Source organism: Hoplias malabaricus, chromosome 3, assembly GCF_029633855.1.
Source record: "Hoplias malabaricus isolate fHopMal1 chromosome 3, fHopMal1.hap1, whole genome shotgun sequence".
NCBI lineage: Eukaryota > Metazoa > Chordata > Actinopteri > Characiformes > Erythrinidae > Hoplias > Hoplias malabaricus.
The window spans coordinates 4,008,146-4,033,433 of NC_089802.1; the positions used below are offsets into that span (position 1 = coordinate 4,008,146).

General features: G+C 49.4%; 2 protein-coding genes across 3 annotated transcripts in view; both read left to right on the forward strand.

Moving 5' to 3' along the window:
* Positions 1-12,082, forward strand: part of lzts2b (leucine zipper, putative tumor suppressor 2b) — a 32,657-nt gene extending 20,575 nt beyond the window's left edge. Inside the window, exons 3-6 of one of the 2 annotated variants that reach the window (XM_066663810.1) lie at positions 2,533-3,006; positions 4,352-4,906; positions 9,745-10,014; positions 10,243-12,082. In XM_066663810.1, the coding sequence (XP_066519907.1) occupies positions 2,554-3,006; positions 4,352-4,906; positions 9,745-10,014; positions 10,243-10,917 (1,953 nt within the window). In that variant the 5' untranslated portion in view covers positions 2,533-2,553 and the 3' untranslated portion in view covers positions 10,918-12,082. The remainder of the gene's footprint in view (positions 1-2,532; positions 3,007-4,351; positions 4,907-9,744; positions 10,015-10,242) is intronic. The other variant, XM_066663811.1, reaches the window with a different exon arrangement.
* A 3,865-nt stretch (positions 12,083-15,947) lies between these two features.
* On the forward strand, positions 15,948-25,288 carry plaub (plasminogen activator, urokinase b). The gene is made up of 9 exons (XM_066662943.1): positions 15,948-16,001; positions 16,368-16,434; positions 18,140-18,244; positions 18,964-19,011; positions 19,360-19,549; positions 22,395-22,501; positions 22,988-23,128; positions 24,094-24,242; positions 24,922-25,288. The coding sequence occupies exons 1-9, from the start codon at positions 15,948-15,950 to the stop codon at positions 25,108-25,110; spliced, it is 1,050 nt and encodes a 349-aa protein (XP_066519040.1). The 3' UTR covers positions 25,111-25,288.

Below are 25,288 nucleotides of genomic sequence, written 5' to 3' on the forward strand. Positions count from 1 at the left end.
CAGAGAGAGTGAGAGAGTGAGAGAGAGAGAGAGAAAGAGAGAGAGAGAGAGACAGAGAGAGAGAGTGACTGAGTGACTGTGTCGAGGGTTTTTGGGCCTGTAGTGTGTGTGTGTGTGTGTGTGTGAGAGTGCGTGGCTTGGTCGGGAGAGCAGGTCTGGGATCAGTGTAATTTGGGAGTTCAGGATTAAGGAATTTTGCCAGAGCTCGCACTTCTCTGACTCTGTACCAGTTAATTATTAAATGAACTCTCTGACCCCGTCCTCCTCAGCGGTCATTCTCAATCTCAGGGGAGGGACAGTGTGGGCTAATGAACTCTTTCAGAAAAACAGACCCCAACACCCCTCAACGACGTGGGCTGTGTCCTGTGGGTGGTGTCCTGTGTCACTGATGAAGGACTAGAGGACGAGCGACACACACTGTGCAGCGACAGATGAGCTACTGTCTCTGACTCTACATCTACAAGGTGGACCAACGAGGGAGGAGTGTCTCACAGAGTGGACAGAGAGTGGACACAGGGTTTAAAAACTCCAGCAGCACTGCTGTGTCTGATCCACTCTACACCAGCACAACACACACTAACACACCACCACCACGTCAGTGTCACTGCAGCGCTGAGAATGATCCACCACCACATCACACCTGCTCTGTGGGGGTCCTGAGCGCTGAGGAACAGGGGGAGAGGGGTTAACTGTGGCAGTGAGTGTAGACGTGTGAGACTCTGCACTTCCTGGCAGGCTGACCCCTGTGTTTGTGGGAGGACTGACCCCGGGGTCAGTGTCCTGAGGCAGGGGCAGTGGGCTGGACTGTATCTGGACAGAGGAAGATGATCTCGTGTGTAGAGCCATTTCAGCATGTTTTCAGACCTGAACCCTGCTGCTGTAATTAGGGCAAGCAGCTTTAATTATCTCCTACTGTCATATTGTTTTAAAGCAGATTAAATCTGTATTAATAATTCTAATCCCACAGGATTACCCCCCCCCCCCCCCACACACACACACACCCCTCCCGGGCCGAGGCAGCACTGAACTGTCCTCGTTATTAGGGAACGTGGTGTCGGAAAGTCATTGGCTGTGGGACGAGGTAGATGTGTGTTAGTCGTCCAGCTCCACAGCTGCAGAGGTGAAAAGATATCAGCGTGTGCCTTATGAAGCAATCTGTGAGCAGACTGTGGTGTGAGGGACTGGGTGAGTGTGTGAGGGACTGGGTGAGTGTGTGTGAGGGACTGGGTGAGTGTGTGTGAGGGACTGGGTGAGTGTGTGAGGGACTGGGTGAGTGTGTGAGGGACTGGGTGAGTGTGTGAGGGACTGGGTGAGTGTGTGAGTGACTGGGTGCGTGTGTGAGGGACTGGGTGCGTGTGTGAGGGACTGGGTGCGTGTGTGAGGGACTGGGTGCGTGTGTGAGGGACTGGGTGAGTGTGTGTGAGGGACTGGGTGAGTGTGTGAGTGACTGGGTGAGTGTGTGAGTGACTGGGTGAGCGTATGAGTGACTGGGTGAGCATGTGAGGGACTGGGTGAGCGTGTGAGACTCGGTGAGCATGTGAGGGACTGGGTGAGCGTGTGTGAGACTCGGTGAGCGTGTGAGTGACTGGGTTTGTGTGTGAGTGACTGGGTGAGTGTGTGAGTGACTGGGTGAGTGTGTGAGTGACTGGGTTTGTGTGTGAGTGACTGGGTGACCATGTGAGGGCCTGGTTGAGCATGTGTGAGACTCGGTGAGTGTGTGAGTGACTGGGTTTGTGTGTGAGTGACTGGGTTTGTGTGTGAGTGACTGGGTTTGTGTGTGAGGGACTGGGTTTGTGTGTGAGGGACTGGGTTTGTGTGTGAGGGACTGGGTTTGTGTGTGAGGGACTGGGTTTGTGTGTGAGGGACTGGGTGAGCGTGTGAGACTCGGTGACCATGTGAGGGCCTGGTTGAGCATGTGTGAGACTCGGTGAGCGTGTGAGTGACTGGGTGAGCGTGTGAGTGACTGGGTTTGTGTGTGAGTGACTGGGTGAGCGTGTGAGTGACTGGGTTTGTGTGTGAGTGACTGGGTGAGCGTGTGAGTGACTGGGTGAGCGTGTGAGAGACTGGGTGAGCATGTGAGGGCCTGGTTGAGCATGTGTGAGACTCGGTGAGCGTGTGAGGGACTGGGTGAGTGTGTGAGTGGCTGGGTGAGCGTGTGTGAGACTGGGTGAGTGTGTGAGTGACAGAGTGTGTGGTATTTTCTGGGAGAAGTCAGTCATTGTTTTCACTGATTTTTCTCCACATTATATATTTAAAAAATAAACAGCTTTTGTACTGGCACCTCGTGGCCTGGATGTATGAGATATGAAAACCCAAGTTTAAACATGGCACTCACCATGTAGGGGACCCGTCTGTGGAGCAGTCTGGAACATTCTGAGGATAAAGTGAGAAAAATTTAGAGATTTAAAAATGTAGATTTTCAGATTTTCAGAATAACTCTGAGAATAAAGTCAGGATCATTCTCAAAATAAAGTCAGAATAAATCACAGATTAAAATCAGAATAATTTTGAATTGAATCTTTTTCTTTACAGATTGTGTGAGTGCAGAAAGAGATGGCAATGGTCCAGTCTCTCCCGGTCCCCACTGACCTTAAAGCTCCAGGTCTGGATGTCCATCCTCATCATTCCTCTCCTGGTTCTCCTCCTCCTGTCGGGGCCATGGGCTCAGTGAGCAGCCTCATCCCCAGCAACACAGCGTACAACAGTCGAGCAAACCTGGACATCACAGCTAAACTCCGAAAGGGAGCTCCAGGGTCCGGGCGACTGTTCTTAGACTCCACACACGAGGAAAGACTTCTCTTAGACTCCTCACACCAGGGACTCCAGGGCAGCCGGACGCCGTCCAGCAAAAGGAAAGCTATCGCAAGCCGAGGGACAGGAATTGGCAGCAGATCGTTCTCTCATGAAGATCTCATCAGTGACTGGAACGATAACTGTCTGAGAGGTGGAGAGATGGCAGTGGATGGACCTCCCAAAATAGTCCCTGTGTCTGGCCAGCTGGAGAGGGTAACAAACAGCCATTTACTCCTACATACAGTTACAGCACTGAAATACAGACACACACCAGCTACAGCCGTTTACTCCTACATACAGTTACAGCATCGAAATACTGACACACACCAGCTACAGCCGTTTACTCCTATATACAGTTACAGCACTGAAATACTGACACACCAGCTACAGCTGTTTACTCCTACATACAGTTACAGCCCTGAAATACTGACTCACACCAGCTACAGCCATTTACTCCTACATACAGTTACATCACTGAAATAGTGACACACACAAGCTACAGCCATTTTCTCCTTCATACAGTTACAGTACCGAAATACTGACACACCAGCTACAGCCGTTTACTCCTACATACAGTTACAGCACCGAAATACTGACTCACACCAGCTACAGCCGTTTATTCCTACATACAGTTACAGCCCTGAAATACTGACACACCAGCTACAGCCGTTTACTCCTACATACAGTTACAGCACCGAAATACTAACTCACACCAGCTACAGCCGTTTATTCCTACATACAGTTATAGCCCTGAAATACTGACTCACACCAGCTACAGCCATTTACTCCTACATACAGTTACAGCACCGAAATACTGACACACACCAGCTACAGTCGTTTAATCCTACATACAGTTACAGCACCGAAATACTGACACACACCAGCTACAGCCATTTACTCCTTCATACAGTTACAGCATTGACGCACAACAGCTACAGCCATTTACTCCTACATACAGTTACAGCACTGAAATACTGACACACACCAGTTGCAGCTGTTTATGGCTACATGTAGTTTGATATGGGTGTAATGGGGGCAGGTAAAAAATGGACCCCTGATATAAAATATATAAATTAAGGGCAGTAAGTTAGTTATAGTGTGATCTACATCCACACAGGTTTATTTATATTTGCTCAGCCTCTGGTCTCTCCCCCTCATCCCCACCCACCCATTTTATGCATTTTACACAGAGGATGGATGGCTCCCCAGGGGGAGTGTCTGGAGGCTTCAGCAGTGAGTCTTTGGCTTGAGTTCACCTCTCAGGATGGTTCACATGGACAAATAAGTAAAATGTGTTAACTGTGTTTAAACTCCACTAAGACTTTTGCTGTGCATGAGGTTACCTTTGACAGCCCTAGTTTAAGATTGGGCCTCATCAACATTATATAAGTAAATGTTGAAGCAAGGCCAACATAAGGCTATGAATATTGTGTAACCACTAACCAGAAGTATCTCAGTGTAAAAGCCAGGGCTGAAAACCCCAACTGAATGTTTCCTGAAGTAGAGCCCGTTTATGTCCAAACCTGCATTCTTTCTTCTACGTATTATCACCCCACAGAACGTCCAGCAGGCCATCATCCGACCCACAGCCTTCAAGCCTGTGGTGCCAAAGAGCAGGCACGCCGTGCAGTTCCTCTCTCCGCGGCTAGGGGGCGTCCTTTCTGGGAGCCAGGGGAACCTCAGCCTGCTGTCTCCAGATCAGGACATCGCCCCCGTCACCACAGAGAGGCGCAGTTCCTACAGCGGGGCTCGGAACGCGCTCTTGAGCCAGTCCTTCACCATGTCCGACTCGACCCAGAACTGTTTAAATAATCTCCCGCAGTACAGCGGCCCGATGTACGGCCTCAACCAGGCGGAGGCCAGCAAGCCTTTACCGAGCCATGGACACTCCAACTCGGACAGTGGACGCTCGTCCTCCAGCAAGAGCACAGGGTCCCTAGGGGGCCGCAGTCAGCCAGGGGTTTCAGACCTGGGCTCCGGAGGGCCGTCTCCTCCACCCATAGAGGCCTACGAGACCATCGTGAGAGACCTGGAGGAGAAACTGAGAGAGAGAGAACTGGAGCTGCAGCATCTCCGAGAAAACCTGGATGAGAACGAGGTAGCCATCTGCCAGGTCAGTGCACACACAGGAGCCGTGAGGGAGACTGAAACGAGGCCAGAGGCCAGGGAGACGTTTCAGTCTGTGTTTATTACGTGAGTTTACTAGGCAGGTCCCGATCTAATTTAATCCTGCTTCTTCTCCTGCTCCTTCTCCTGCTCCTTCTCCTTCCCCTCATACTTCTCCTGCTCCTTCTCCTTCCCCTCATACTTCTCCTGCTCCTTCTCCTGCTCCTTCGCCTTCCCCTCATACTTCTCCTGCTCCTTCGCCTTCCCCTCATACTTCTCCTGCTCCTTCTCCTTCCCCTCATACTTCTGCTCCTTCTCCTTCCCCTCATACTTCTCCTGCTCCTTCTCCTTCCCCTCATACTTCTCCTGCTCCTTCTCCTTCCCCTCATACTCCTCCTGCTCCTTCTCCTCCCCCTCATACTCCTCCTGCTCCTTCTCCTCCCCCTCATACTTCTCCTGCTCCTTCTCCTCCCCCTCATACTTCTCCTGCTCCTTCTCCTCCCCCTCATACTTCTCCTGCTCCTTCTCCTCCCCCTCATACTCCTCCTGCTCCTTCTCCTCCCCCTCATACTCCTCCTGCTCCTTCTCCTTCCCCTCATACTCCTCCTGCTCCTTCTCCTGCTCCTTCTCCTTACCTTCATACTTCTCCTGCTCCTTCTCCTCCCCCTCATATTTCTCCTGCTCCTTCTCCTCCCTCTCATACTTCTCCTGCTCCTTCTCCTCCCCCTCATAATTCTCCTTCTCCTTCCCCTCATACTTCTCCTGCTCCTTCTCCTCCCTCTCATACTCCTCCTGCTCCTTCTCCTCCCCCTCATACTCCTCCTGCTCCTTCTCCTCCCCCTCATACTCCTCCTGCTCCTTCTCCTCCCCCTCATACTCCTCCTGCTCCTTCTCCTCCCCCTCATACTCCTCCTGCTTCTTCTCCTGCTCCTTCTCCTTACCTTCATACTTCTCCTGCTCCTTCTCCTCCCCCTCATAATTCTCCTGCTCCTTCTCCTTCCCCTCATACTTCTCCTGCTCCTTCTCCTCCCTCTCATACTCCTCCTGCTCCTTCTCCTCCCCCTCATACTCCTCCTGCTCCTTCTCCTCCCCCTCATACTCCTCCTGCTCCTTCTCCTCCCCCTCCTCCTCCTCCTCCTGCTCCTTCTCCCCCTCCTCCTCCTCCTCCTGCTCCTTCTCCTCCCCCTCCTCCTCCTCCTGCTCCTTCTCCTTCCCCTCATACTTCTCCTGCTCCTTCTCCTCCCCCTCATAATTCTCCTGCTCCTTCTCCTCCCCCTCATACTTCTCCTGCTCCTTCTCCTTCCCCTCATACTTCTCCTGCTCCTTCTCCTTCCCCTCATACTTCTCCTGCTCCTTCTCCTTCCCCTCATACTTCTCCTGCTCCTTCTCCTTCCCCTCATACTTCTCCTGCTCCTTCTCCTTCCCCTCATACTTCTCCTGCTCCTTCTCCTTCCCCTCATAATTCTCCTGCTCCTTCTCCTTCCCCTCATACTTCTCCTGCTCCTTCTCCTCCCCCTCATACTTCTCCTGCTCCTTCTCCTCCCCCTCATACTTCTCCTGCTCCTTCTCCTCCCGCTCATACTTCTCCTGCTCCTTCTCCTTCCCCTCATACTTCTCCTGCTCCTTCTCCTCCCCCTCATACTCATCCTGCTCCTTCTCCTCCCCCTCATACTCCTCCTGCTTCTTCTCCTGCTCCTTCTCCTGCTCCTTCTCCTTCCCTTCATACTTCTCCTGCTACTTCTCCTCCCGCTCATACTTCTCCTGCTACTTCTCCTCCCGCTCATACTTCTCCTGCTCCTTCTCCTTCCCCTCATACTCCTCCTGCTCCTTCTCCTCCCCCTCATACTCCTCCTGCTCCTTCTCCTTCCCCTCATACTTCTCCTGCTCCTTCTCCTTCCCCTCATACTTCTCCTGCTCCTTCTCCTTCCCCTCATAATTCTCCTGCTCCTTCTCCTTCCCCTCATACTCCTCCTGCTCCTTCTCCTCCCCCTCATACTTCTCCTGCTCCTTCTCCTTCCCCTCATACTCCTCCTGATCCTTCTCCCCCCCTCCTCCTCCTGCTCCTTCTCCTCCCCCTCCCCCTCCTCCTGCTCCTTCTCCTCCCACTCATACTTCTCCTGCTCCTTCTCCTCCCGCTCATACTTCTCATGCTCCTTCTCCTTCCCCTCATACTTCTCATGCTCCTTCTCCTTCCCCTCATACTTCTCCTGCTCCTTCTCCTTCCCCTCATACTTCTCCTGCTCCTTCTCCTCCCCCTCATACTTCTCCTGCTCCTTCTCCTTCCCCTCATACTTCTCCTGCTCCTTCTCCTTCCCCTCATACTTCTCCTGCTCCTTCTCCTCCCCCTCAAACTCCTCCTGCTCCTTCTCCTTCCCCTCATACTTCTCCTGCTCCTTCCCCTCATAATTTTCCTGCTCCTTCTCCTTCCCCTCATACTTCTCCTGCTCCTTCTCCTCCCCCTCATACTTCTCCTGCTCCTTCTCCTTCCCCTCATACTCCTCCTGATCCTTCTCCCCCCTCCTCCTCCTGCTCCTTCTCCTCCCCCTCCTCCTCCTCCTGCTCCTTCTCCTCCCCCTCCTCCTCCTCCTGCTCCTTCTCCTCCCACTCATACTTCTCCTGCTCCTTCTCCTCCCACTCATAGTTCTCCTGCTCCTTCTCCTCCCGCTCATACTTCTCCTGCTCCTTCTCCTTCCCCTCATACTTCTCCTGCTCCTTCTCCTTCCCCTCATACTTCTCCTGCTCCTTCTCCTCCCCCTCAAACTCCTCCTGCTCCTTCTCCTTCCCCTCATACTTCTCCTGCTCCTTCTCCTTCCCCTCATAATTTTCCTGCTCCTTCTCCTTCCCCTCATACTTCTCCTGCTCCTTCTCCTTCCCCTCATACTTCTCCTGCTCCTTCTCCTCCCCCTCATACTCCTCCTGCTCCTTCTCCTCCCCCTCATACTTCTCCTGCTCCTTCTCCTTCCCCTCATACTCCTCCTGATCCTTCTCCCCCCCTCCTCCTCCTGCTCCTTCTCCTCCCCCTCCTCCTCCTCCTGCTCCTTCTCCTCCCACTCATACTTCTCCTGCTCCTTCTCCTCCCACTCATACTTCTCCTGCTCCTTCTCCTCCCGCTCATACTTCTCCTGCTCCTTCTCCTTCCCCTCATACTTCTCCTGCTCCTTCTCCTTCCCCTCATACTTCTCCTGCTCCTTCTCCTTCCCCTCATACTTATCCTGCTCCTTCTCCTTCCCCTCATACTTATCCTGCTCCTTCTCCTCCCCCTCATACTTCTTCTACTCCCTCTTCCCCCTCATTTGCCTCCACCTTCTCCCACTCCCCATCTTCTCATGCTCCTACTCTTCCTCCTGCTCCTTCCCCTCCCACTCATACTTCTCCTGCTCCTTCTCCTCCCGCTCATACTTCTCATGCTCCTTCTCCTTCCCCTCATACTTCTCATGCTCCTTCTCCTTCCCCTCATACTTCTCCTGCTCCTTCTCCTCCCCCTCATACTTCTCCTGCTCCTTCTCCTTCCCCTCATACTTCTCCTGCTCCTTCTCCTCCCCCTCAAACTCCTCCTGCTCCTTCTCCTTCCCCTCATACTTCTCCTGCTCCTTCCCCTCATAATTTTCCTGCTCCTTCTCCTTCCCCTCATACTTCTCCTGCTCCTTCTCCTCCCCCTCATACTTCTCCTGCTCCTTCTCCTTCCCCTCATACTCCTCCTGATCCTTCTCCCCCCTCCTCCTCCTGCTCCTTCTCCTCCCCCTCCTCCTCCTCCTGCTCCTTCTCCTCCCACTCATACTTCTCCTGCTCCTTCTCCTCCCACTCATAGTTCTCCTGCTCCTTCTCCTCCCGCTCATACTTCTCCTGCTCCTTCTCCTTCCCCTCATACTTCTCCTGCTCCTTCTCCTTCCCCTCATACTTCTCCTGCTCCTTCTCCTCCCCCTCAAACTCCTCCTGCTCCTTCTCCTTCCCCTCATACTTCTCCTGCTCCTTCTCCTTCCCCTCATAATTTTCCTGCTCCTTCTCATTCCCCTCATACTTCTCCTGCTCCTTCTCCTTCCCCTCATACTTCTCCTGCTCCTTCTCCTCCCCCTCATACTCCTCCTGCTCCTTCTCCTCCCCCTCATACTTCTCCTGCTCCTTCTCCTTCCCCTCATACTCCTCCTGATCCTTCTCCCCCCCTCCTCCTCCTGCTCCTTCTCCTCCCCCTCCTCCTCCTCCTGCTCCTTCTCCTCCCACTCATACTTCTCCTGCTCCTTCTCCTCCCACTCATACTTCTCCTGCTCCTTCTCCTCCCGCTCATACTTCTCCTGCTCCTTCTCCTTCCCCTCATACTTCTCCTGCTCCTTCTCCTTCCCCTCATACTTCTCCTGCTCCTTCTCCTTCCCCTCATACTTATCCTGCTCCTTCTCCTTCCCCTCATACTTATCCTGCTCCTTCTCCTCCCCCTCATACTTCTTCTACTCCCTCTTCCCCCTCATTTGCCTCCACCTTCTCCCACTCCCCATCTTCTCATGCTCCTACTCTTCCTCCTGCTCCTTCCCCTCATACTCCCCCTTCCCCCTGATCCACTTCCACCAGGTGCCAGTCCTTCACAGGGCAACACACACTCACACGTTAAATCACACCCTCACACCTACGGACACTTTTGAGTCTCCAAAAGTTCTGGTTTAAACGCTGCCCCCTAGTGCACACTTCACCTTGTGCGAATGTCTGTGTACGACACCCCCGATGCGACACATTGAAGTGTAATCCAGTTTTGACCATTTAGTTCCGCTCCGTGTTAAGCTGTTGAGATCTGATTTTAAAGTCCTCCCTGTGAGACTAAACCAGACGTGAAACTGAATAAACGCTGTCTGTGTTCAGGTTTACGAGGAGAAGCAGAAGCGCAGTGAGTTGGAGATGGAGGAACTGCGCCAGAGCTGCGCCACTAAGATGCAGAAGGCCTCGCAGAAAGCTCAGAGAGCGCAGCAGCTGCTGCAGATGCAGGTTTTCCAGATGCAACAGGAGAAGAAGAAACTGCAGGACGATTACTCCCAGCTGCTGCAGGAACGGGAACGTCTGGAGGAACGCCTCGTCACCTTCGAACGGGAACACACTCAACTGGGGCCCAGACTGGAGGAGACCAAATGGGAGGTGAGAAAATAGTCAACGTTAGGGACATAACAACCTTCACTGGTCTTCTGTAGGTGGCTTCAGTTCCTCAGTTTACAGTTCCATTTACATTTACAGCATTTAGCAGAGGCTCCACAGTTCCTCAGTTTTATCTATATTCCCCTCTGATACAGTAGGTGGCAGTGTGATTTTTTTTAAATCTCTCTCTCTCTCTCTCTCTCTCTCTCTCTCTCTCTCTCTCTCTCGCAGGTGTGTCAGAAGTCAGGTGAGATCTCTCTCCTGAAGCAGCAGCTGAAGGAGCTGCAGGGGGACTTGTCTCAGCGCGTGGGTGAGGTGGTGACTCTGCGTGGACAGCTGCGCGAGAGTCGCACCGAGCTCCAGGGCAGCCAGAGCCAGCTGCAAGAGGCTCTCACGCACTCGCGCACACGTACCCTTGAGCTGGAAGTGTGCGAGAATGAGCTGCAGCGGCGCAAGAGTGAGAACGAGCTGCTGCGTGAGAAGATGAACCGACAGGAGGAGGAGCTCTCGCGCTTGCGGGAGGCTCTGAGCAAATACGCGGAGGCTGCGCACCTCTCGCACGAGGCAGGAATAGGCCCCGGGTACAGAGGCGTCATAACTGAGGAACAAAGGCTGGTCAGTGACGGGGAAGAGAGGCTGAAGGTAGAGCTCTCACACGAGAGGCAGCTCGCGCTGGACCAGGCCTCTGCGTTTGAACGCGAGAGACGCTGCTGGGAGGAAGAAAAGGACAAAGTGATCCGCTATCAGAAACAGCTGCAGCAGAACTATGTGCAGATGTACCGCCGCAATCGCGAGCTGGAGGCGACGCTGCGAGAGCTCAGCATGGAGCTGGAGAAACGAGAGCAGGACGACGAGAGCAGCGGGAACGAGATCACCTTCGACGACGTCGCCGCCACCGAGATATAGCATAGCTCAGAACACGCAAAACCACAGCGTCCCGCCACGCGAGACATCACTGCACGTCCTACACGTCCTGTCCAACCTGCGCAGACACTTTCCACATTGCTGACAAATGCTACCTTTGCTGTCCATTAAGCTGTAGTGTTAGCCACAGCCCTGTCCAACCCCTGTTCAACTCCCGTCTCCTGTCTGACCTCTGTCCAACTCCTGTCTAACCCCTGTCTGACCTCGGTCCGACTCTTGTCCGACCCCTGTCCAACAGCTGTCTACACCGTCTTACTCCTGTCAAACCCATATCCGACCTCTGTCCGACTCCTGTCCAAACCCTGTCCAACCTCTGTCCGACCCCAACAAGTTCTAACTTTTTCCTGATATAATATTTTAAAAATGTAATATTTAATCGCACAAAAATAAACCACAGCACTGCTGGGATTCATCTGATGCATAAACTAATCAGACATCAATGTCCATCGTCTTCTCCTCCTCCACCAGTCGTTCACCGCATTCGTCCATCATTGTCCATCATCATTTATCGTCTCCTCCTCCTCCACCGGTCGTCCGGCTCCACTTCATCATTTAATCCACTGCTGCGTCTCGTCTAGAACAGAGGCGCTGCTTTCACACCAGCCTCATCTTTATGTTTTTTAGCTGTTGTTGGACACAGTTTCAGCTCGTTCTCTGAGCGTACGTCTCACTTCATATCACACCCACGTCCACTTATAAACCCGCTTTCAATAAATAAACCAAAACAATAAAAACAGACTTGGTAAAGGAGGAGGAGACGGGGCACCTGACCGAAAATGAACGGGGAACGTCCAGTCTGGTTATGAATGAAGCCCGGTCCTTCTAGGACAAGACCCAAGGGGTGGACTGGTGACGCAGATGTGGACAGAGACGCTGTAGATATTCACTAATGCAGTTATTAATGGTATATAATTATAGAATAGCCACTGTGAATAGACCAAAGCATTGTCGCGTGAGATGACCCGTTGTTTTGCCTTCATCACGTGGCGTATACGTCCAGGCTCCTTGTGGCTAAATAAATGAATATATATAATAAATGAATAATAAATATATATATATTGTAATTTTGTATTAACTGTGTTTGTATGAAGTCTTATTGTATATTTTTCATGCTGTAAATTTCTTGTAATTGCTGTTTTTAATAAAACCCAGCAGATGAACCTCCGGGAGCAGTAAGTGTTTCCTTTACGTCTGGTTCAGTGACTCTCACATAGCTGTGAGGATCTGATTGCATCCAACACCAGCAAACGACCTAACTGCACTAATATGCTCATAATTGCTGAATACCATCAAATCCTCACAGGAATCTACCATCTAATGCACAAGCTCAGAACCTTCTCAGAAGATTAGAGCCTGTCCCTGCAGTGAAGAGATGTCCCACACACCAGAGGAACTCCATCTCCATCTGGTGTGTGGAACAGTGGAACTGTGTTCTCTGGAGTGATAGGGTTCCTCTGGTGTGTGGAACAGTGGAACTGTGTTCTCTGGAGCGATAGGGTTCCTCTGGTGTGTGGAACAGTGGAACTGTGTTCTCTGGAGCGATGGGGTTCCTCTGGTGTGTGGAACAGTGGAACTGTGTTCTCTGGAGTGATGGGGTTCCTCTGGTGTGTGGAACAGTGGAACTGTGTTCTCTGGAGTGATGGGGTTCCTCTGGTGTGTGGAACAGTGGAACTGTGTTCTCTGGAGTGATGGGGTTCCTCTGGTGTGTGGAACAGTGGAACTGTGTTCTCTGGAGTGATGGGGTTCCTCTGGTGTGTGGAACAGTGGAACTGTGTTCTCTGGAGTGATGGGGTTCCTTTGGTGTGTGGAACAGTGGAACTGTGTTCTCTGGAGTGATGGGGTTCCTCTGGTGTGTGGAACAGTGGAACTGTGTTCTCTGGAGTGATGGGGTTCCTCTGGTGTGTGGAACAGTGGAACTGTGTTCTCTGGAGTGATGGGGTTCCTCTGGTGTGTGGAACAGTGGAACTGTGTTCTCTGGAGTGATGGGGTTCCTCTGGTGTGTGGAACAGTGGAACTGTGTTCTCTGGAGTGATGGGGTTCCTCTGGTGTGTGGAACAGTGGAACTGTGTTCTCTGGAGTGATGGGGTTCCTCTGGTGTGTGGAACAGTGGAACTGTGTTCTCTGGAGTGATGGGGTTCCTCTGGTGTGTGGAACAGTGGAACTGTGTTCTCTGGAGCGATAGGGTTCCTCTGGTGTGTGGAACAGTGGAACTGTGTTCTCTGGAGTGATGGGGTTCCTCTGGTGTGTGGAACAGTGGAACTGTGTTCTCTGGAGTGATGGGGTTCCTCTGGTGTGTGGAACAGTGGAACTGTGTTCTCTGGAGTGATGGGGTTCCTCTGGTGTGTGGAACAGTGGAACTGTGTTCTCTGGAGTGATGGGGTTCCTCTGGTGTGTGGAACAGTGGAACTGTGTTCTCTGGAGTGATGGGGTTCCTTTGGTGTGTGGAACAGTGGAACTGTGTTCTCTGGTGTGATGGGGTTCCTTTGGTGTGTGGAACTGTGTTCTCTGGAGTGATGCAGTTCCTCTGGGGTGAGTTGGAGTGGGGAGTTTGATCCAGAACTAATCCCCTGCACCAGCCCCTGACCCTCACTGATGATTCTGAGGCTGAACTCCATCAGATCCTCACAGCTATGTTCTAGTGTGGAGTAAAGCTTCTTCCAGAGAAGTAGGAACTTCCTGCAGTGAAGATGACTTTAATAATGCAGATATGTAATTCTGGGGGAACAGTGACCCCTGGTGACAAAGACGTTCTCACATGGAAACTGAGGCATGAATTATTCGGAGTTCATAACTGTCCAGCCATAACATTAAAACCACTTCCTTGTTTATGCACTCACTGCCCCCTCACTGTCCCCTCTCTCAGCTCCACTGCCCCCTCACTGAGCTCCACTGTCCCCTCTCTCAGCTCCACTGTCCCCTCACTGTCCTCTCTCTCAGCTCCACTGTCCCCTCTCTCAGCTCCACTGTCCCCTCACTGTCCTCTCTCTCAGCTCCACTGTCCCCTCTCTCAGCTCCACTGTCCTCTCTCTCAGCTCCACTGTCCCCTCTCTCAGCTCCACTGTCCCCTCACTGTCCTCTCTCTCAGCTCCACTGTCCCCTCTCTCAGCTCAACAGTCCCCTCACTGTCCTCTCTCTCAGCTCCACTGTCCCCTCACTGTCCCCTCTCTCAGCTCCACTGTCCCCTCTCTCAGCTCCACAGTCCCCTCACTGTCCTCTCTCTCAGCTCCACTGTCCCCTCACTGTCCCCTCTCTCAGCTCCACTGTCCCCTCTATCAGCTCCACTGTCCCCTCACTGTCCCCTCTCTCAGCTCCACTGTCCCCTCTCTGACCAGGTGAGTGGACCCTGCTCTAATCTGGACACAGAGCCCAGACTGGTGTGATGTAATCTGTGCATTCTGAATCACAGCTCTGACTGAAGCTCATTGATGCGTCTCTGTGTGATTCAGGGATGAGGACTCGAGCACACACTGAAACTGGGGGAAAGACCATGGTCCACTACAGATTCTCACAAAGATCAATCAAACTAATCTAATGCTGACATCCTGGGACCTGACAGAGAGACAGATAGACAGAGACAGACAGAGAGAGAGAGAGAGAGAGAGAGACAGACAGACCGAGAGAGAGACACAGATGGAGAGAGTGAGAGAAAAAGAGACAGATAGACAGAGAGACAGAGAGATAGGACAAAGTTAAGTATCTGATCTACTTTTCATTCTGAGTGTGTAAAGGAACTGTTTAAACCCTGCAGCTGGCCGGCCACACGAACCTGTTACTCTCCTCAGTCTCCACCAATCACAGCTCAGTCTGAGGAAAAGAGGCGTGGCCGTTCCAGAGAAAAACAGGACAGCCCTAGTCCAGTGATCTAGAGAGTGTCCTGCAGCTGGAGCTCTGGTCAGAGCCGAGAGGTGAGGGGCTGTGGGCTGTTCTTTATGTTTATCTCTTTACTGTTTGAAGATTCAGGGATGATTTAAAAGTTATAAACTAAAGAGAGAGTAGATGGGACGTGTGGAGAAAGTAGTCTCAGACTCTGTCTGATGTTGTGATGTTAAATATTCGAGGACGGACTTTCAGATTCAGCTTGCTTTTGTGTTTTTAATTTTAGCGTGTAATGTAGAGTAAATGTGTACCTGTTTCTGCCACATACAAAATCTTTCTAATTTTTGATTATTAACAAGTTATTGAAATATTTTGAGATACTAAGTCATTTTGAGATACTATCTCCTTATTTAGAAATACTAAATCATTATTTTGAGATGCTAAGTCAGTATTTTGAGATACTATCTTGTTATTTGGAAATAGGAAAAAGTGATTTGGAAAAAGTCATTAATTTTGAAATATTAAGTCATTATTTTGAGATACTAAATCATTATTTTGAGATACTATCTCATTATTTGGAAATACTAAGTCATTATTTTCAGACACTAAGTCAGAATTTTGACATACTGTCTTGTTAATTCAAGATACTAAGTCTATACGTTGAGATACTAAGTCAGTATTTAGTGATACAAAGTCATTACTTTGAGATACTAAGTCAGTATTTAGTGATACAAAGTCATTACTTTGAGATACTAAGTCAGTATTTAGTGATACTAAGTCTATACTTTGAGATACTAAGTCAGTATTTAGTGATACAAAGTCATTACTTTGAGATACTATCTTGTTATTTGGAAATACTTAGTCATTATTTTGAGATACTATCTGTTTGTGTATTTAAAAGTAACAAAATGTATTTTTTACAAAATAAATAAAAGCAAAAATTAGTGTTGTCTGTTATATGATTGTTACAGAATATTTTTTCGCTATAAGCACAGCGCAGTGTTTATAGCTTTGGAAAAATAGATTTATTCCAGTAAAGAGCTGTAAAAGTTAGTGTTTGGGCAGATTTAATATTTAAAGTATTTCACTGTTTCACAAGCTGTATTCAACCTACTTGGTGTTTACGGTCTTTTACTGTCATTTGAGTGTTTTTCACCATAACATTTACAGACATTGTTTTACAGCGTACAGTCAGGATGAGGAACGTTCTGCTGATGGTGTTGCTTCTGATGGTCACACACTCCTCAGAGGTGAGGAACACGTACACACTGCACAGACGACCTGTTATTCAGTGAAACCAAGCTTGACATTGTAACAGTAGAGGAACAGTTTTTGGTGCCGTATAGAACCCTTTTCTAAAAGGTGCTGTTATAGAACCATCCACAGCACATTCTCCATCAACCTGAAGAACCTCTTCATGACGCAGAGAACCCTTTAATCATGAAAAAGCTTCTTCAAGTGTTCAGGGTTCTATATAGAACCATTTTCTTTACTAAAGATCCCTTGTAGAACCATTTTTCAGATGATTTCACAGAATGAGAGGTGATCCACTGGATCTCCTGATGACAGAATTGATCAGATTAAACCCAGTCTTAAACCTCTGCTTCTGTTTACAGAGCACATTCAGAGGAAAGAAGCAGCTGTTCCCTGGGATACAGCTCACATTCCTTCGCCAACCTCCAGGTGAATTCATAGGTATTTTACTAAAGGGCTGTTCTCCGGATTCCTGCATTGTGTGTGGAATATAATCAGTGCTCAGTAAAATGAGTGGATTTTCAGGAGTGTGGAGTTATGTAGAAATATTCTCCACCTTTTAGACGTAGGCTCAGCAGTAAATTTAATTTCCCTCTTTTTATTTACCTCAAACCTGCCTCAAATTATTTACCTCAAACCTGCCTCTGGTTATTTACCTCAAACCTGCCTCTGGTTATTTACCTCATACCTGCCTCCGGTTATTTACCTCAAACCTGCCTCAAATTATTTACCTCATACCTGCCTCAAATTATTTACCTCATACCTGCCTCCGGTTATTTACCTCAAACCTGCCTCTGGTTATTTACCTCATACCTGCCTCCGGTTATTTACCTCATACCTGCCTCCGGTTATTTACCTCAAACCTGCCTCAAATTATTTACCTCATACCTGCCTCCGGTTATTTACCTCATACCTGCCTCCGGTTATTTACCTCAAACCTGCCTCTGGTTATTTACCTCATACCTGCCTCTGGTTATTTACCTCAAACCTGCCTCTGGTTATTTACCTCAACCCTGCCTCTGGTTCTTTACCTCAAACCTGCCTCTGGTTATTTACCTCAAACCTGCCTCTGGTTATTTACCTCATACCTGCCTCTGGTTATTTACCTCAACCCTGCCTCTGGTTATTTACCTCATACCTGCCTCTGGTTATTTACCTCAAACCTGCCTCAAATTATTTACCTCAAACCTGCCTCTGGTTATTTACCTCAACCCTGCCTCTGGTTATTTACCTCAAACCTGCCTCAAATTATTTACCTCAAACCTGCCTCTGGTTATTTACCTCAACCCTGCCTCTGGTTATTTACCTCAAACCTGCCGCAAATTATTTACCTCAAACCTGCCTCTGGTTATTTACCTCATACCTGCCTCTGGTTATTTACCTCAAACCTGCCTCTGGTTATTTACCTCAAACCTGCCTCTGGTTATTTACCTCAAACCTGCCTCTGGTTATTTACCTCAACCCTGCCTCTGGTTATTTACCTCAAACCTGCCGCAAATTATTTACCTCAAACCTGCCGCAAATTATTTACCTCAAACTTGCCTCCGGTTATTTAACTCATTAAACTACTACAGATGTTAATAATTAACAGGAAGTCTCTCGAGTGAAAGCGGGGACCAGGTGTGTATCTGTGTGTGTTAGTATTAGCCTCAGTCTTGGTGAAGTTAGTGAGGTTAGTCTCACAGCTCCAACACAACACCAAAGGACAAAGATGTGGATTATTTCTGGAGTCTGCAGTTAGAGGAGAACTAGTGTTCACTGGAAACAGTCGCTGTTGTAGGGTCTGGTATTGATTGTGTGTGTGTGTGTGTGTGTGTGTTTGTGTGTGTGTGTGTGTGTGTTTATGGTTGTGACTGTGTTTATGAAGTTGTGATAAATCTGTTTCTGATTGTTTCTGCATGGCTGTTGTGTGTGTGTGTGTGTGTGTGTGCGTGTTTATATGAACTGTAAGGATGCAATTCCAAAAAACACACTCATTCAGGACAATGTTGAGTTTTGGTGAAGTGTCAGGACAAAAAAACATCTCCTAACTTTTCTAAACACTTTTAAAAAAGTAAAAGAGACTATGTTTCCCTTTTGGATACTGAGGATATGGTTATGGATAAAGTGTGTGTGTGTGTGTGTGTGTGTTCAGTTCCACAGTGTCTGAATGGCGGTAAATCCATCTCTGCGCTGCACTCTGGGAAACACATGTTCTGTTTGTGTCCTGATGGATTCAGTGGCTCCAGCTGTGAGATCAGTATGGACTCATTTATCTCTCCTCTCTTCTCATCTCTTCTCCTTCTTTCCTCCTCTCTTCTCTCCTCCTTTTCTCCTCTCTTCTGCTCTCCTCTCCTTTTCTCTTTACCTCTCCTCTCCTGTTCATCTGACCTGTCTCTCTGTGTGTGTGTGTGTGTGTGTGTGTGTCTGTGTGTGTGTGTGTGTAGATGACTCAGAGTCCTGTATCGTTGGGGTGGGCATGCAATACCGAGGCCCAGTGTCTGAGAGGGAGTGTGTGTGTGGAGTGGGATCTAGAGAACAGTCAGAGTGTGTATGGGGCAGACGCAAGAGCTTTAGGTCTGGGACGACACAACCGCTGCAGGTGAACACACTCTCCTCGGGCGGTTTAGGATTAGGGTGGAGCGGATTGTGGTGGGTGGAGCCTCTTTCCCTTTATCCCTCCACCCCTCCATCCCTCCTTCCCTCCATCCCTCTGTTCTGAAGCTCCATTTACTGTGTGTTTGTGTTGTTTTATGTATTGTGTATTTTTGTTTGTGTGAAAGTGTGTGTGTTTGTGTGTGAGAGAATGTGTGTGTGTGTGAGAGCGAGAGAGAGTGTGTGCGTGTGTGTGTGTGAGAGAGAGAGAGAGAGAGAGTGTGTGTGTGTGTGTGTGAGAGAGAGAGAGAGAGAGTGTGTTTGTGTGTGTGTGAACATATATATATATATATATAAGTGTATTGTATTTCTCCACCTCTTCAGTTCCATCAACCGTCAAACCCCCACCTCCCACCAGCAGCTCAGGACCAGGTGAGTGTAGCACACAGGGAATATGAGTCTGAAACCAAATACAGCCCCTAGAACAACACACACACACACACACACACACTCACACACACCACACCTACACTTCATTGTGTGGGTTGGTGTGGCTTAAAGGAGCAGTCAGACTCAGATTCTGGAATGCAGCTACAACAAACAAAGATGGCTTCTACATTGTTGCCATGGAAAATAAAGTGAATACTGACCCCTATTGGGCTGGAGGTGTGAGAGATTCTGTCCTGAACAGATTTTAAACCTTTAATGAATATTGTTTGTTGTGTCTGGTGTTAAGAATGACTGACTGCACCTTTAATTGTGTCCTTGTTGTTGTCTGAGGCTGGCGCTGTGGAGAGCGTCCTGGGCGGAGTTTAAAGATAGTGGGCGGTTCTCTCAGTAAAGTAGAGCTCCACCCCTGGATGGCCGCTGTGTTCTGGAGGTCATCCGGTCCGCAGTCAGTTTTCCGCTGTGCGGGGAGCCTCATCGCCCCCTGCTGGATCCTCACGGCAGCACACTGCTTTCCTGACGGGTCAGAACATGAATTCATGATTATTATATGATTTTATTACATGTAAATAATGAAATGCACCTCTAAGTTTCTACCCTCACAGTCCACTCCGATCACTCTGTAACTCTACAGTTACACACTGTAGTCCATCTGTTGCTCTGCATACTTTGATAGAATTTCACCCTGTTCTTCAGTGGTCAGGACCCCCACAGGACCCCACAGAACCCCAACAGGACCCCCACAGGGCCCGCACAGACCCCCACAGAACCCCCACAGGACCCCACAGAACCCCACAGAACCCCACAGGACCCCATAGGACCCCCACAGAACCCTACAGAACCCCACAGGACCCCCACAGAACCCCACAGGACCCCCAGAGGACCCCACAGACCCCCACAGAATCCCACAGGACCCCACAGAACCCCCAAAGAACCCCACAGGACCCCCAGAGGACCCCACAGAACCCCACAGGACCCCCACAGAACCCCCACAGAACCCCACAGGACCCCCACAGGACCCCACAGAACCCTACAGAACCCCACAGGACCCCTACAGGACCCTTACAGGACCCCACAGGACCCCCACAGGACACCCAGAGGACCCCACAGACCCCCACAGAATCCCATTTGATCACATTTGGTGAATGTGGTGTGGGTTTTTCTCAGGAATTAAATTGCACCGAAATATATGTGTTGTTTACTTCATGTTAGCTGTTGTGCTAAATAATAATATATATACTTTACTATGATTAAGTATGATCTGAACACGTTGTAAAGCATTGACCCCTGACTCTGGACGTTCCGGATGAAAGGGTGAAGGTCAGTGACAGTGGGATGTCTGAACTTTGACCATGAACTTTTTTCAGTAGTTCACTGACAGTTCCGACCTGTAGAGGGTGCTGTTGTGCAGCTCATTTGAGGAAGGTGTCATTGTGAGCTGGTTAACTGTGACGTGGGGGAACAACTGCTTTTGCTACCACAGATCCACCCCCACCCCACAGGAACTGTACAGTACAATCTATAAAGAGTGGAGCCTAATGACGGGGAAACCCAAACCTGAGGAAACCTTGTCCTTAAGTGTAGGGGACGACTAGCACCCTGTGGAACCTGAGAACCCAAATCATCCTGTTGACTGTAGGGGTTCTGCAGCATGCAAGGCTCTTCCGGTTGTTCCAAGTTCTTCCACAGGGGCTGGGTCTGTGGTAGCACGAGCACATCAGTGGGCAACTGTGACACGAAGAGGCCAGTGCTGTCCTTCTCTCTGTTGTGTTAATTTCGTTATCAAATAAATGATGAAAAACATTCATTGATCACCTGATTTTCACATTAAAAACTAGATGAGAACCACATAAAAATAATCATTCAAAGACGAAGAATATGATTAAACATTTTGCACCTTTCATTAACAAACAGTAACTAAACGATGATCCTGTTATTTCTGGTTTTAAAACAGAAAATCACAAGAAAATAAAGACAGGAAAGTGCTCCGTCTGTTTGCTGTTGTCAGAGCGAGAGCGGCTGGGCGAATCATTGAAGAGGAGTCAACTCCCAACAAATCGATTCTTCTAGTGTCTTGGAGTCATTCGTATGAACCCTTGGCCAATGATTCAGAGAGTCGAATCTCTTGGAGTCGACTCAGTCTCGGTTTGCGAGGCTTTCTGCAGCAACTTTGGACTTCATTCATTCATTCATTATCTGTAACCCTTATCCAGTTCTGGGTCGCGGTGCGTCCAGAGCCTACCTGGAATCATTGGGCGCAAGGCAGGAATACACCCTGGAGGGGGCGCCAGTCCTTCACAGGGCAACACACACACACACACATTCACTCACACACTCACACCTACGGACACTTTTGAGTCACCAATTCACCTACCAACGTTTGTTTTTGGACTGTGGGAGGAAACCGGAGCACCCGGAGGAAACCCACGCAGACACAGAGAGAACACACCACACTCCTCACAGACAGTCACCCGGAGGAAACCCACGCAGACACGGAGAACACACCACACTCCTCACAGACAGTCACCCGGAGGAAACCCACACAGACACAGGGAGAACACACCACACTCCTCACAGACAGTCACCCGGAGCGTGAATCGAACCCACAACCTCCAGGTCCCTGGAGCTGTGTGACTGCGACACCACCTGCTGCACCACCGTGCCACCAACTTTGGACTTAAAATGTTAAATAAATGCAAAATATGTGTTTTTGAAAATTAATAATAAATAATACCTCTAAAAACAGTAAAAGATTTACAAATATTAGGCAATTTTTCTTATTTAATGGACAAAAGCTACATTAAAACTAACAATAAATAAATGACTAGAATGAGACAAAACTAATACACATTTAATCAAAGACTAAAGCCCAATTTACTTCTCTGCGTCTGTCCTACGTAAGCAAACCCTGCGCCGCAGCCTGACGGGCACCTCTCCAGAAAATGTAAATAGCCATTTTGTCGACGCAGACCACAGCCTGTGATTGGTCAGTAGTCGAAGGGACATTGTTGAAATTGAACTGAAGAAGTACAGAACCAAACAAAATGTAGAACACAGGACCTCTGGCACCTTGTGTAAACTCTGCTCTGTTCCAAACAGTGCCTTCTCCCTAAATAGTGCACTTTAAAGATTTATAAAACTAACGCTGCTGCACGACTACATTGTGTACTACAGAGTGTAGAGGAAGACGTTTGAGATTCAGCCCCTAGTAGTGTGGAGGTGTAACTGCAGAGCGACGCGGACACGAGCGCACAAGAATAAACGCTCACAACGTTGTAGGCTCTGCATCGAGTCAATGCTGATGTATAAATTGGCCTTAAGAATAATACTAAATCTAAATGAACACTGCTGTTTACTGCCCCCTGCAGGTCTGACACTGACGTGGGGAGGTTGCAGGTGTTTCTGGGGAAGAACGCTCTGAATGAAACGGATGAAAGAAGAGAGCAGGAGTTCAGAGTCTTCAACAAAGACATCGGTAACGATGTCTCCAATCCACCTACCAACGTAGCCACAGGGACAATCCACCTACCCACGCAGACACAGGGAGAACACACCACACTCCTCACAGTCACCCGGAGGAAACCCCACGCAGACACAGGGAGAACACACCACACTCCTCACAGACAGTCACCCAGAGGAAACCCACGCAGACACAGGGAGAACACACCACACTCCTCACAGTCACCCGGAGGAAACCCATGCAGACACAGGGAGAACACACCACACTCCTCACAGACAGTCACCCGAAGCAGGACTCGAACCCACAACCTTCAGGACCCTGAAGCTATAACAGAGACACTATGCTCCACTGTGATGCCCACATTGTGAACTGAGGAACTGAGCACATTAATACTTCATTTTTAGGTTATTTTTTGTTGAATAAAATTAGAATTGTGATTTTTTTATACAACTGTACTGATAGTGTGTGTGTGTGTGGATTTGTATGTGTGTGTGTGTTCAGCACTGCTGAGGATCAGTGGTTCGGGTGGTGTGTGTGTGGTCCAGTCCAGTTCTGTGAGGACGGTATGTGTGACTCCCCCTCCTCCCTCACTCCCTGACGGAGCCTCCTGTGAGATCGCTGGATACGGGAAAGAAGGGCAAGGTGTGTTCACTTCTCTTCTTCCTTAGTCAAAGTCTGTGGACACCTGCTCCTCCAGCTTTCCTTCGGAGCACAGACTCTGGAACAGCTGCACATGAGCCTAAGGTGTTCAGAGCTGAGGGTCCAGCAGGGGGCGTTAAACACTGCAGCGCTGGGCTGTGTTCAGAATAAACGCTGCAGGGACTTTTAAATGGTGCTACATTTGTAAGGAACATGTGTTTGTGGGAGGAGCCGTGGAGCTGAGTGTGTGGGTTGCACCCGTGAAAAATTTGTTAAATACTCTCTGTCAAAGACAAACAGCTTCTTCTGCCATTGACTCGTTTGGTGTTTGGTGGTGAACTGGATGATTGAAGGAACAAGAACATATCAGCAATTTAACCATTTATTCATTTAATAAACAGGAGCCTCAGCAGCGTGTGGAAGAACCACACACAGCCACAACAGCCTCCACCTCCTCCTCACGCTGATCACCAGCCTGGTCACACACTGCTGTGGGGTCGCACCCCATTCCTCAACCAGCATTTATCTGGAGTCAGCCACCGTGGTTGTGTTGGTCGCTCTGGCACCAACAGCACGTCCAAGCTGATCCCACAGGTGTTCAATGGGGTTGAGGTCAGGATCTGGCAGGTCATTCCCTCCTCTCCACTCCCACAGTCTGGAGGTAGTCTCTGATAAACCCTGCTCTGTGGAGGCGAGCGCTGTCATCTGGAGGATAGAGTTCAGTCCCAGACTGTGGAGATATGGGATCGACACTGGTTGCAGAATTTAATCTCTATCTCTGCATTGAGAAGCCTCCAATGATGACAAGCCTCGTTTTTCCAGTGAGGGAGATGCCGCCCCACACCATCACACAGAAGAAGCTGTTTGTCTTTGGCAGAAAGGATTTGTCTAATTTTTCATAGGCGCAACCCACACACTCAGCTATGTTTATATACATGTGTGTGTGTGTGTGTGTGCGCGCGTTACAGGGTTATGGTATAACTCGCAGTACCTCAGAGAGGGGAAGGTAGCACTGTTGCCGCATCAGCTCTGTTCCAGTGAGGGTTACTATGGCGACATGATCACAGAGAACATGCTGTGTGCTGCGGCCCTTGATTGGACAGTGGATGCCTGTAAGGTCAGTGTTTACATTCACACACACACACACACACAGGACACATCACATTACAACTACCCCATGTCTCAGCTCCACTGTCCCCTCACTGTCCCCTCTCTCGGCTCCACTGTCCCCTCACTGTCCACTCCAGTCACTCTGTAGTTCTACATCAACACTGACGTGGTGGTGGTGTGTTAGTGTGTGTTGTGCTGGTGTAGAGTGGATCAGACACAGCAGTGCTGCTGGAGTTTTTAAATCCCTCAGTGTCTGGACTGAGAACAGTCCACCGACCAAAAACATCCAGCCGACAGCGTCCTGTGTCACTGATGAAGGACTAGAGGACGAGCGACACACACTGTGCAGCGACAGATGAGCTACTGTCTCTGACTCTACATCTACAAGGTGGACCAACGAGGGAGGAGTGTCTCACAGAGTGGACAGAGAGTGGACACAGGGTTTAAAAACTCCAGCAGCACTGCTGTGTCTGATCCACTCTACACCAGCACAACACACACTAACACACCACCACCACGTCAGTGTCACTGCAGCGCTGAGAATGATCCCTCACACAGTAGGTGAACTGTACAATACCTGACCTTACAGAGTATAAGGGGTGTGTACACATTATGGATGTGTATAAGGCAGGTGTATAAAACTGTCTGTGTGTGTGAGACTCTAACACACTCTCTGCTGTGTGCAGGGAGACTCCGGGGGTCCACTGGTGTGCAGTGTGAATGATAGTGTGTATCTGTATGGTGTGGTGAGTTGGGGAGAAGGATGTTCCAAAGAGTTTCGTCCTGGAGTTTATACCAAGGTCCAGAAATACCAGCAGTGGATCCTGGACAGAACCGGACCCCTACCGCACACAGGGGCATCTCTACAGGAGTGAACACACACCCTGCACACTCCACTCACATTCCACACACACATTGCATACACATTTAACTCTTATCTCTTTCTTTTAAGGAGCAGAAAAAATTTAATCAAACTCACTCTTTTTAACTCCTTTAGCCCAGGGATCAGCTGAACCTTTACTGTGGCTTCACTGGTGCTTTTCCACTGCAAGA

What these genes read in the sequence shown, in the direction of transcription:
- plaub (XM_066662943.1), top strand. Translation starts at nt 15,948, where the DNA reads ATGAGGAACGTTCTGCTGATGGTGTTGCTTCTGATGGTCACACACTCC. An exon ending in ATTCCTTCGCCAACCTCCAG is followed by an intron (nt 16,435 to 18,139) that starts GTGAATTCATAG and finishes GTGTGTGTTCAG; the next exon opens with TTCCACAGTGTCTGAATGGC. An exon ending in GCACACTGCTTTCCTGACGG is followed by an intron (nt 19,550 to 22,394) that starts GTCAGAACATGA and finishes TGCCCCCTGCAG; the next exon opens with GTCTGACACTGACGTGGGGA.